General features: G+C 44.2%; 2 protein-coding genes across 7 annotated transcripts in view; both read right to left on the reverse strand.

Annotated features, from left to right (window-relative positions):
* Positions 1-205: 205 nt before the first annotated feature.
* OLFML3 (olfactomedin like 3) lies at positions 206-4000 on the reverse strand. The gene is made up of 3 exons (XM_004263210.4): positions 2796-4000; positions 1804-2089; positions 206-1491 (listed from the first exon to the last, which is right to left on the reverse strand). The coding sequence occupies exons 1-3, from the start codon at positions 2907-2909 to the stop codon at positions 671-673; spliced, it is 1221 nt and encodes a 406-aa protein (XP_004263258.1). The 5' UTR covers positions 2910-4000; the 3' UTR covers positions 206-670.
* Positions 4001-4131: 131 nt separating this feature from the next.
* The window catches only part of HIPK1 (homeodomain interacting protein kinase 1), a 48569-nt gene continuing 40117 nt past the window's right edge, over positions 4132-12583 (reverse strand). For 5 of the 6 annotated variants that reach the window (XM_033435873.2, XM_049709976.1, XM_033435901.2 and 2 more), the window contains 2 exons: positions 10822-10952; positions 4943-9737 (listed from right to left, as the gene is read on the reverse strand). In XM_033435873.2, the coding sequence (XP_033291764.1) occupies positions 9249-9737; positions 10822-10952 (620 nt within the window). In that variant the 3' untranslated portion in view covers positions 4943-9248. Of the gene's footprint in view, positions 4912-4942; positions 9738-10821; positions 10953-12583 lie in introns of those variants that run through there. The other variant, XM_033435883.2, reaches the window with a different exon arrangement.

Here is a 12583-nt window from a genome sequence, read left to right on the forward strand (position 1 = left end):
CCAGCCTCTGGAAGTGCTGGGATTCTGCCGCCTCCCCAGGCACCTCCCAGTGAAGTCTGAAACTGGAGAAGCCCCTCTCGCTAGGCAAGGGAGCCCAGCCAAGTCCCTAATGCGGCTTAAGGAGCGGGGATGTGGCAGAGGAGAAGATGGACGATCACGGGGAGAAATCTGATCTGAGGGCTACCCCAAACAAACACAGGCAAGGAGCAGTGGATTTTCCTTTTAATGCAAAACGTTGCAGTACAGAACGAGTCCCATCCTCTAGGGCACTGAAGGGAGAAGGGAGAGAGGGCAGAGTCTAACATCTCCTCCTAGCCCTCTCTCTCCCCTGACGCGCACTGAGGCAAGAAATATTCTGTTGCCTGTTCACTGGGGTCGCCTCCATATGTATAAGGGTCAGAGCTCTGGAACTGGCTCATCTTTCACCGGCCTGAAATCTGCTGACATGGGGCAAGAGAGGAGTGAACATTTAGGGCTTTCTCTCTTAGCTCTAAAAGGATTCCTCGAGATCTGGAGTCCCATGTGAAATGAAGGGGCAATGAGAATTTGGCTTCCATTGGGTGAAAATATGAGATGTGAATCACAACTTGCCCGGAATGACGAGCAGGAAATTTAGTCGGGATATAAATGTATGGAGGTGAAAGAGATTCAAAACACAAGACTAGCTCCCTCAAACTTCTTCCTCTTTCTTCCTCATCTCCAGCTTATAGACAATCTGGTAGCCATCATCCCAGGCGTAAAGCTGGCGCTCTCGGGGGTTATAGCGGAGGCTGGCGTGGGCACCATATCGGCGGGGGAAATAAGGGAGTGCTGCTCTTTCAGGGGTCAGGGTGCCACTGGCATCAAAGGAGCACTGGATGCGGGCCCGACTGGCAGGGCGGGTATTATAAACAACGTATAGGGTCCCACAGATGACAAAGGCAGCCTCAGCATTCTCTCTGGGACATGGTGTATCCCACTGCTGCTCTGTGTCCAGTGTCTGCGGGTCTAACTTGGCCAGACACAAGTGCCTGTCGTCCTCCCGGGTGGCATAGACAGCCCAAAGGCCCTCCTCATCAGCCGCCAGGTCTATGTACGTGTCTGCCGTCAGCCCGTACGGGGGGATCAAACCCTCTGCTGGGAATACTGAACTGTCCACCACTGTTCGGTTTGCCAGGTGGAATTTGATGAGCTGCAAAGTGTTCTCCAACTCACCGCCCCCTCCAGGTCCTCCAGGGGGTCTCCGGGCATAGTAAAGAAAGCCACCGTATACCAGCTGGCCCGTGCCTACCCAGGGGAAGGGCACCCGGACTCGGGAAGCTTTCCGGGCAGCCATGGCAAGGGTGAAGTCACGCAGCCTTGGGAAGACAAAGGCTGTGTCATTCTGGGTCCCATCTAACACGTAGATCTTCTCTGCTGGCCCCAGTGGATCCTTGGTCCACAGACCAGCTGGGCCACCAAACCGCTTCAGGATCTTCATTGATCTCACCTGAGAGATTGTGTAGCCACAGTCTGGTGGGAAAGGAGAAAAGCACAGGACAAGGAAAAACAGGCAAGAGTTAGATGCTCACTGCAGGAACCCCCCAGGGTGGGCTATTTGGAGAACAGTTGGGCCTTTGCCCAGTGGACGCCTCCACTCTCATGGAGGATTGGGGCAAAGAGCACCACAGAGGCCTGGGTCCCCAGAAACTCTCCTTAATGAACCTGATAGTACAGAGATTTCCCTAAAACAGATTCTAGAAGACAGAGCCAAATGGACTGGGATAAGGAGAAAAAAGGGGAAGAACCAAGGAAGAATACAGAGGTCTGTTTCAGATTGCTTACCTGTCACCATATCGTACTTCTCGTTTCTTCTGCCCTTGCCTTTGGCCCCAGGGCCTCCGGTCACCTTCTCATCAACCTCTACACAGGGTAGGGCTGGGTTCTGGGTCTCCAGATAGTCCACCTCCCGCTCCAGACGGTCCACTCTCCCAGAGATGGTGTCAGCCTCAGTTCTGAGTGCCTCCCGCTCCTTCTCGGCCACCTCCAACAGCGGCAGCATCTTGTTCTTGAAATCCCGCAGCTCAGCAGCATGCCGACTACTCTGGTCCTGGCACTGGGCCAGCCGTTCCTAAAGGGATGGGGCAGCAGGAAGGAAGGCCGAAGGGTTACAACTCTCAGGCAGGGAGAGGCCCAACCAGGGAGTCAGGAATGGGAAAAAGCAAAACTCAGCCAGGCATCAGCATCCCCTTCAACCTCCACAGAGAGAAAACCAAATGTTCAAGATGCTAAAATGCGCAAAGAGCTCAGCTAAGATCCATCTAGGCCCCCATCCCGACTTTGCATCCTCTGGCCATGCTGTGAGCAGTGCTACTGACTTCTCTGAGCCTCTAGGGCGGTCTAAGTGCATGAGGGTGAGAAGGGACCTCTGCTCCATTATACGATCCTCTTCTTGGGAATTAGGATGCTACAGACTCCAAGCTGTTAAAAAGGCAGAAAGTTACAGATTCTCTGAGAACTTCCAGCTTTTAAAAGAATCATCAGCTCATCCTGAGATGCATTCCCATAATTCTAGCTCTCAATTTCCACTCTCTTCCCTTATCCCATCTAATCCCAGGGGTGAAACACAAAGGTCTATTTGCTTTGGAATTGCTTTCTGTATGTGGGGAAAGAGGAGGACTTGCAATTTTGAGGATCCTCTTATTAAAAGATGGCGTTTTCTGTAGGTTCTTACAAGAGCCCTAATTTGTCATCCCCATATCCCTGACAAACTGGTTGAATCAACAGGAGATGTGGAATCCTTCCAGGCTGGGCCAGAAGAGAAAGGAGACACCTACCTCTAAGGCAGCTAGTCGGCGTTCCATGTACTCCACAAGGTGGTGCTGCTGTCCTCGAAGGGGTCCCGACCAAGACAAAAGGAACAAGATAAGGAGCGGGGTGCGGGGCCCCATGGCTGCGGGAGAGTAGGGCCAGGGTAGACCAAGTGTGTAGTCGTGTGCACACGGCCTCTTCCACTCAAGCCGGCGGGTTAGCTTCGGAGGCCGGGCTGGGGGCGGTGCCTTCTCTCTTGCAGGATCTCGGGGCTCTCTCACTACTCTGGAATGCTTTCACAGTCTCTTTACGGCCCCCACCCCCTCCTTTCCGCTTGGATTGATCAAACACAGATGGCCCTATTGCAGAGCAGCCAGAAGGCTTAACCGCCTCCCGCCTAGGCCGTGGGCTCCCCAGGAGAGGAGAAGGAGATTGGAAACCCTAGGGCAAAGGCCTTCTGGGCAGTCACCCAGGAAAAGGAGCTAGCAGGGGGAGGCAGAGGCCCCGGAGGAAATTTAACAAACTCTATTCCTGCTTTAGAATGCTTCCAATGCTGACTTAAGAACCATCCTTCGTTAATCCTTTCCTTTCCCAGCAATAACAGCATGGATTGTTTTCTGCCTTTAGTGGAAGCTGGAAGCAGGGGAGATGAGGTTTGAGGGGAAGGGGTGGGAAGAAAGGCCACAGTGGTCAAGTCTGTAGTACCTTCTTCTACAGCTCACTGGCGCCATCTTGTGCTAAGCACCTGGTGTCATCTCAGAATTAATAGGGAAACCAAGTTCACCTCCAGTGGAAAATTTCCCACAAAGCAAGCCAAGTAGATTGAATTTACAGGGGTTTTCATGATTAAAATGCAGCTTTCCCCACGGACTATCCAATTACTTATGGGGCTATCCCAATCTCTCTCTGATTTAGCCTAAGAAAGAGAATGTATCTGAGATTAAAACTAAAAAACAAAAACCAAAAAACCCAAAACAGGTCATTGAGAAATTAGTAAATTAATTCTTGATTATCTGGAAGTGAGACTGACTGCAGTCTTTCTATATACAGTTTTCCTTTGCCTGAAAGTTTCTAGGCATATTCTCTTACCCAAACTGGGGAGTGTTCAGTGAGTTCACACTAATTTTACATTCATTTATTTAGGAAAAAAAAAATGAAAAATATATATGTTGCAGTCTAAATCAAAATAAACGTACTCTGACTTCCCTACTAATGGGAGAGAACAGACTATTGATAACTTCTCTTGGTTATGGCCCAAAAGGGTGTTTCTAAATGTTTCTCATTTCCATATCCCAACTATGACTACAGGAGCCCAAAAAATTAATGGCCACTGTAAGACAGACTTGTCCTGAAACACATGCGTCAAAAGAAGTCAAATGAGCATAGCATTTATTCAGAGCCCCGCAGTGATGAATCTAGACAAATCTCTAATTCTTTATCAGGAGAAATTTTACTTTAATCACTCACTTAAGAGAAATCTGAGCCAAAGTCCTCCTCTAAAGAAAAAAAAAAACTACTCCTTGGACTTGAGGACATAGGGAGGGGGAAGGGTAAGCTGGGATGAAGTGAGAGAGTGGCATGGACATATACACACTACCAAATGTAAAACAGCCAGCTAGTGGAAAGCAGCCGCATAGCACAGGGAGATGCGACCATCTAGAGGGGTGGGATAGGGAGGAGATATGGGGATATATGTATATGTATAGCTGATTCACTTTGTTATACAGCAAAAACTAACACACCATTGTAAAGCAATTATACTCCAATAAAGATGTTATAAAAAGAAAAAAAAAACGATTCTTCTAACAGTGCAGCTTTCTGAAAGGAGGGGAAAATAGCATCGTCTTGTGGTTATTCTTATTTGCATTCTGGTACTTTAGATGTTTGGTGGAACATGCTAGGAAGCAAAGTTTAATTAGCCTGTGTCAGAAGTTTCTCCATCTTTCAAAGGGCCAGATCCAGATGATCTTAAGTTAGGGCCCTGGACACTCCATTCTTGGGAAGTATTCCCTACCGACCCCTATTTATTTCTGGGGCGGAGATTTGTATGAAGAATGAAGTTGTCTCTAACACTCTACTGGCGTTCAGATGCAATGTATTTAGTCACTCTAAAGATGCCAATTGTTGATCCCCTTTGTACCCCTATAAGAGAAGTCAAAAACAGCCACATGAATCAGAAAATTTACCCATTTTATTGATGCATTGCAATTGCTCTACATTTTACCATATTATGTAGAAAATACTGAAAATACAAGCTACTTTGTAAAACCAAAGACAAACATTGAATCCAAAGATAAACTATGTTTTTACACAATGGACCCTTTTCCCGTAGTTAGTATTAAATTTTAAATATCTATTTCTTTTTGTTAAAATGATTATTTTACATACTCCCTAAGTACATCTGCATTACAAACATAGCTCAGTAATTCTCAGAAACTGTTTCTAGAGGCTTGTCATAAAAGGAAGCGCACAACCAGAAAAGGGAGAAAGCAAAAAAAGTTTAAATCGCACACAATAACTAGCATATCAAATACATTTAATAAACTTGGAATTCCATTGCAATATCAAGGATTCAAAGCAGAAATACTAACGTTACATATAATGTACATAAAATGTACTGCTACATGTAGTGAGATTATTTTTCAAGCTGAATCAAAACCACGTATTATATAAAGTTTAGCAACGAACAACCATGTAGACATGCTGCACCATCCATCAGTTAAAAAAAAAAAATTGAAACAGGAAGCAGGCTTGGGTCATTCCTGTCACTGAGAGGCAATTTCATTTCCTATCCTAAAACAAACCATCCTAACCAGTGGGTTTTTGCATAATAATGCTGAATAAAACACACACTACTGCGCTTGCCTGGCTAAGGGCAGTCAAGTTTAGCCCCTCTAGTGGAGGACGATGGATGGTCAGAACTGTTTAAGTGAAGTTCTCATTCCTGGGGCTGGGATTTTAGCTGAGCACTGACCATAGTATCACTTCCTGGAAGCTACTAAAAACTCCAGAGTGATCAAGTGTCCAGATGAGCCTAGAGTGGCTGTACCTAACCCTTCCCATTTTCTCTCTCACCCTGAAGGGGAGAAGCTGGAAATACAAGTTCTGACAGGACTTAAAGCCTTAAGCTGGTCTGAGGTCAGGCCACTGTGACCTGGGCCAGCTGCTCACTTTATTCTTGGAGCTTCCCCCATCCTGTCAGGGCCAGCAATGTTAAGCCCCAGAGACAGAATCTAAAGCCACACTGAGCACATACACATTCAGCAGACACAGATGGATTTTTATCTTGGTAAATCTGAAATGCCAATTTGCAAAACTAATACTGAAGATCTCTAAAATTCTTAAAGCCACACACTGCTAGTAAGGTGATTATGGTAACAATATAAGCTCTTGGTATTGTCTTCTCCCCGTGAAGACTCCTATCTTAAGTGGTATCCACTTACTGGACTGAGGGTGGGGGGTAGGGTGAGCAGGAGTGGAGTGTTTTTTTCCTGCATCTCATTTCTTACAAAAACAACAAATCTTATCCCTTGTAAAGATAAGGAACAAAAAATATTTCCATTAGAAACTAGATCTGCCTTTGAGCATGAAAATGAGAATGTGCTTGGCAAAAAGAGACACAAAGATTGCACACACTGACCAGAAAACTGTATAACACTAGTGACAGAAACTATACAAACTGCTTGGGTATCTTGATCAATATAATGCTGAAAACACAAAATAATGATAAAAAAAAAAAAAGTGGAAAACACCAACATGTTCCTGGTAGGCTATACTGACTATCTGCCCCACCTTGAAAGCCCTTCCTCCTTACAATGAGGAAATTCCAAATACCTTGACAGCTCCTCGGTGTTCAACCTGGTACAGAGCTTGCCGACCAGGCTCCATGAAATCTCCCATCTCCATCCTGCACCTCCTTGACACCATCTCTACAAAGAACCAGTCCTAGACTTATCCCTCAAATACATAATTTTCAGTTCAGATGGAACATGTCTACATCTTAGGGTTAACCTTCTTCCCCCAAATCTTTAATGGGCAGGAACTTTGCCATCCCCAGTACTCTCTACTTGACCCAGATCCGTGTAGGAGCTGAGAGTACAAGGACACTTTCACAGTTTGAAGGGCCCCAAGAATACACAAGTTGTTAAAAAGAAACCTCAAAAGCCCGATGGCTCAACAGGCTTTGGTTCCTTCTAAATATTCTTCACCGGCTAAGAAACCTTTCTTTGAGTTCCCTGTCACCAGCGGCTTCACAAAACTCCTCCTCATAGTATTGGGGATGGGGGAAGCAATACAACAGGCTCTTTGGTATAAACACATCTGTTACATGTTTTTTTCAACAAGCAAATATTTTACTAGGAATATCAACTATTTGCAGGAAGGACTGCCACATGGGAAAAGGAAAAAATAAATCTCATCTAAAAGTGATTGCACATACTTAAAAAAAAAAGAAAGAAAAAAAATGCATATTTAATATTGGCTTGACTCCTCTCACCTGCTTCCCGAATTCTCACAGAAGCAAGGTAGCAATGCACAGTGAGAGAGCCACATGGGGAAAATGCTTCTGTGAGAACTCGGCTGAGAATCCAAAATGGAAAGGGGTAGAGGTGGCAGTAAAAAAGAGAAGCTGCTGTTTTTATTTTTCAGTGTCGGCAGGGAAACTGAGAACAATGCATATACACAACACAGCTATTAATCCTGTTCTGATAAATCCCAGTGAACAGCTTAGGGTCCACGGGGGCTTGCTGGTCCGTCCTAAGGCAAGCTCACTGTAAACTCTATTAACCACTACATTATCATATAAGGCACTACAATAAGGGAAGGAGGAGAAAGGGAAGGAAGAGACACACACTGAACAACTCCTCACCAGACACACCTGTGCAAAACAATTCCAAGGGTCTCCTCTCCTTGCAGGCAATGCCCCTGCTCACTCAGCACTACAGTAATATGCTCTAATATAATTGCAATTAGTTCACATACATTCCAACAAGTATCAGTTCATTTTGGTTTAAATACAATGGAGACATCAATTCCATCTCCGGGGTAACACTGGAGGATCAGAAACACACTAAATACACAATTCAAGTGTAATCACTACACATCTGATTACAAATAACATTTTGGGTTAGCAGGAAAAATTGCTTGTTATATTCTTCTAATCAATATGTACATATTTAATTATGCAAAATATTAAAACACCACCATTACAAAACTTCTAAAATATTTTTAAATTCAGTAATAAATTTTTAAAATATTTTTTGCAATTCCTACATGCACTTATTATATAAGTCTTAATAAGAGAGCATTCAATTTGCTGCTGGCATACAAAGAAAGCTACTTTAAAGTATAAAAGCTATACACAACGTTTCTTATCCGGTTTCAGATCCTTTAGCTTTCTCCCCAAATAAATCACATAGAATGAAGGGAGAGCTGAGGCAAAGAGAGAAAGAGGTGTATTATTGAAAATTCATACTAATATTCAGGCAAAGCTCATCGATGCCAACAACCTTTAGGCAAAGCTCATCAATGCCAGTATCGCATAATACAAAGAGATTTTGCATATAATAAAACAACTACCACCATACAATAATAACCACCTTAATGGCTTTTCCAATAATAAAATTTAAGCTAAATCAGAGAGAGAAGGACTTTTTAAAAATAATTTAAAAAGAATGCACAGGGTTCATTTAGAAAGAATACCTGGTGCTTTCACGGTAGGTATGGATTCTCTCACACTAAGTTACCAGCAAATGGTGAGCTGCCTTTTTAACACTACTTTAATAATAAACACAGGAGCAACTGAGAGAATCCCAACAGTAACAGAGAGTAGTATGTAACCAGTTTTGCAAAAATAACAATTTCCCACTAAATATAACATGACATGAAAACAAAATTGAAACACTGTAAGCTTAAATGTCCCATTAGCAAAGGTAAAATTTTGAGGAGAAATGCAAGATAGTAAAATACAGACTTGTGCAAGCTGCTCTTAAGATAAGCAATTAAGTCTTGGTTTTTAAACAAGCAGAAAGTAATGATTTTTCTTTTCTTGTTATCAGATTTCAAGTCCTTCTATCAGCATTTTTCCTCTGACCAGCAATTACAATAAAATAAAGTTAAATAAAGAGGAACTTCACTTGTTTTTAAAAGCATTTATAGAAATCAAGTCAGAGAGAGAAAATATTTTTCAAAGGTTAACTTCAGAATGATCTCTCTTCCTTGGTAACTGCAGATGATGGGCATCTGAACTCTTCCAAATACCAAAAATGCTGTCACAAAAATAAAGAATTAAAAAATAGGGCAGACTTTGGGAGACTACAACAATGCAGTCAACACTGAGACAGGTTCCCCAGAGAAAAGCCTTCTGCTTCAGTGGGCCCCTGCAGAGCAAGTTGCTGGCTAAGGAGTTTCAGGAGAGGGTGAGGGAGGAGCTCATCACAGCCCATTAAGAACTCTGACCCCTCCTCCCTCATACTCACCAACTACAAGTAAGAATACTGGCTGATCTTGGTAGGGCTCAGTGGGTATCCAGTGTAAATGGTTGAGCCTCGGGAAGACCCAATGTAAGACTGGGTGGCAAATTGGTGTTGGTACTGAGCAGGGGCCACGCTGGCAGAAGTGAGGAGACTGGGCCCAACACTGACAGGGACCTGGTGCACCAGAGTGCTAGGGTGGGTGGTATACGCTGCAGCATGCCTTGAGGAGCCCTGCGGGGAGAAGAGATGAGCAATGGAGCTGGTGGAGCCCAATGCAGCAGCAGAAGTGGGGGCAGCATACGTATACAGGTGAGGCTGGCTTGGCAGGTGAGCAGGGGCTGGGGCCAGGTGTGGGTGCCCAGTCGAATGTAGTGGGCTGCCATGCTGGAAGGCGTAAGGGGCTTGGGAGAGCGGGGCCACAAACGCCTGCTGCCTGCGGGGGGCAGGGTTGCTGCTTCTCTCTTGCGAGGTTGGAGCTGATGATGATTGCTGGTTCTGGAAGGAGGAAGAAGGAAGTGAGGAATCTTGAGGTCACCCTGGCTCAGGGCACCAAAGGCCAATTTGAGAGTTGAGGTTCTAACTCATACTGCTTCTGGGCTGCCATAGCACAGAATCTCCCAGACTGGCAATGCTGTCAGAAGTCAGCCATCCATCCCTCTGCCTCCTGGCAGAATAGATCATAACCCAGCCCAGACAGCAGCAGTTTGCTCTCAAGTATGACAGAGGAAAGGGGGAAATCAAGAGTTCATAGGGTTACTCACTCCTGAAAGTAAATAACTGTCGACTCAACTCACCCTATTCTGGCATCAGTGACTGAATTTTTCCTAACCTTTCTTCCTTGCCATTGTTTTCTCTTGCTCTCCTCTAAGTTTTTCATATCCCTCTTGAACTGTGGAGCCCAAGACACATGCACTAACTCAAACTTACATTTGCACCTGCATGTGCTCTCTCTCTCTCACACACACACAACCACACAGTTACACCCTCATATTTACACTTTCTCACTACTAGTAGACATCATACAAGCACCAGAATTTCAGCTGAGGAAAAAGTGAACACAAATAGAATAGTGACCCTCCCCACCCCATCAGAGGATCAGATGGGGAGAAAAAAGCCCCAAATCCCAGACTCAAGCACCATGTAAGACTAGAACCAGTTGATTAAGTATCCAGAAAGCTTTTTCACTGTCTCTTGCCTCAAGTAAACAGAGTAAGGCTCAGGTTATTTATGACCCAGAAGATAAAGAAAGAGAATCTAGTCTCAATGCATGTGGTGGTGCAGAACGAGGCAAGAACTAAAGCATCCTAGGCACTTTCTAAATTCCACACATTTCTCTCATCTTCCAGGATAGACTAGGGAGGTCTGATGGAAAACCTGGAACGTACATTCTGAACACATTTACAGAGGGAATGAAGAGACACAACACATACAGATATGACACAGGCCATGGAACACCAAATTGTTTGACACAAAAGGGACTTCATTTGGCTTTATTCAGCAGTCCAGCCAGAAGCAGGGTTCTCCAGAGAGTAACAATAGCGGGGGCCCCAAACAGAAGGCAGCAGCCCCTAGTGCTTACCTGGCTAAGGTTGAGTGGCTGTGCTGCGCTGGTCCCCCCGCGCTGAGCTCGATATCCTGTGGGGGTGATACAGCATCCAGATGACTGCCCGCTCACTGAAGCCACTGGCTTGGTCTTACTGCTCAGGAGACCTAAGAAAGGGTCAGGCTTTAGTTATGAGCAGACGTGGACTCAGTATCACTGAGCTAAACCTCAGATGGCATCATATTAATCAGTCCATGTTTGTATGAGGTTTGCAAGAGTTAAGGTTTCATGTGTATCTTATTTCCTCAATTACATTTACACTAGAAGAACAAAAACTGTATTATCCATTTCTTTTCTGTCTTTCTACAAAGCTCCATAAAGATCTTCAAAAGGTTCACTTCAGTAAATATTATCTAATCTCCAGTAATGTGCAAGGTACTATTAGAAATATAAACACAAGTAAGACATGGTCCCTGCTCTCAAGGAGCCTAGAGTTTATGTAGGAAGGGATTAAACAAGTACAGAAATGACAATGTGAAGCTGAGTAAGATATTGGTAATATTTAGGAACATTTAGGTGTCAAAGGGGTTTAAAGGAAGACAAGATTATATCTTGTTGGGCATTCACTGTCTTCAAATTCTAAGAAACTGCAGAAAGTGCAGCTGAATATAAGCACAATCAATTTTCAAAATTTTGCTTCCTTCTGTGGTCCCACTAGGAAAACTGGAGCATTTATTCAGTGACTTGTGGAGCAACCTATTTTCTTTGGACCCAATAGTGGACAGAGCTCCTAATAATGTTTCTCAGTAGCCTGGCATCAGGAAGTTTTGCCCTGTCTGCAATGGACAGTTGTCTACTTCTCAGGAGGAGAACCACACGTCACCCTCAAACTAGAACACTGTTTATGTCTTCGGCAGTATTATAATTCATGGTAAAACACTAATTCATAAAAGTACGAAGAGATGGCTATATCGATGCCAAAATTTCACAGTCCTCGCCTTTGGTGTATAGAGTTGCCACTGGAAAAGAGCTGCCTAGACAAGGACTACATTTTTCTGGGCCCCCTTGCCTCTAGGTGGGGCCATGTGATGAGTTTTCACTATTTCTGGGGCTAAAGAGGTTAAAAACTGTGTGTGCCTCCTCCATACTTTCCTTCTCCTTCTGATTGGATGCTGAGGATTCCAAGGCTCTGATCCTTAACTCGCTGCCAGGCCTACCAACCAGGAGCACTTGCACTGGGAACTCACGTGACTAAGAAATAAATTTCTATTATGTTAAGCCACGAAAACTGGGGCTTGTTACTGCAGTTAGCATTTCATTACCCAATAACTGGGATACCTAATACCCGGGAACCTACCCAATAACTGGGATACCTAATACCCGGGAACCTAAACCCAGCATCTCACAGAGCAAAACAGATGGAGGTAATTTGGTTGATAATACAACCCACAAAAGCATCACTGCTATGCCACTGGGCGAGAAAAGATCTAAAGTACATATTGTTTTCCAAAAAAACTTTTGCAATCACTTTTAATATTATCAGTTCCCATTCATTTCTGGATTGTCAAATCTGAACCACCTGTGGCAAAAAAACCTGCCTGTTAATTCTCCCTGCCATCTAACAAAAGTCGTATCTACCTTCTCCCATCAACAGTGAGTGTATTACTGAGTCTACAAACTCACTTTTATATTGATCCAAGCAAAATAAACACAGGAAGATAAACTGATGGCCAAAAACAATTTCATATCACAAGGAACTGATTTCTGAACTAGGGAATTTTTAGGAAAATCTACACCA

This window comes from Orcinus orca, chromosome 1, assembly GCF_937001465.1.
Source record: "Orcinus orca chromosome 1, mOrcOrc1.1, whole genome shotgun sequence".
Lineage (NCBI taxonomy): Eukaryota > Metazoa > Chordata > Mammalia > Artiodactyla > Delphinidae > Orcinus > Orcinus orca.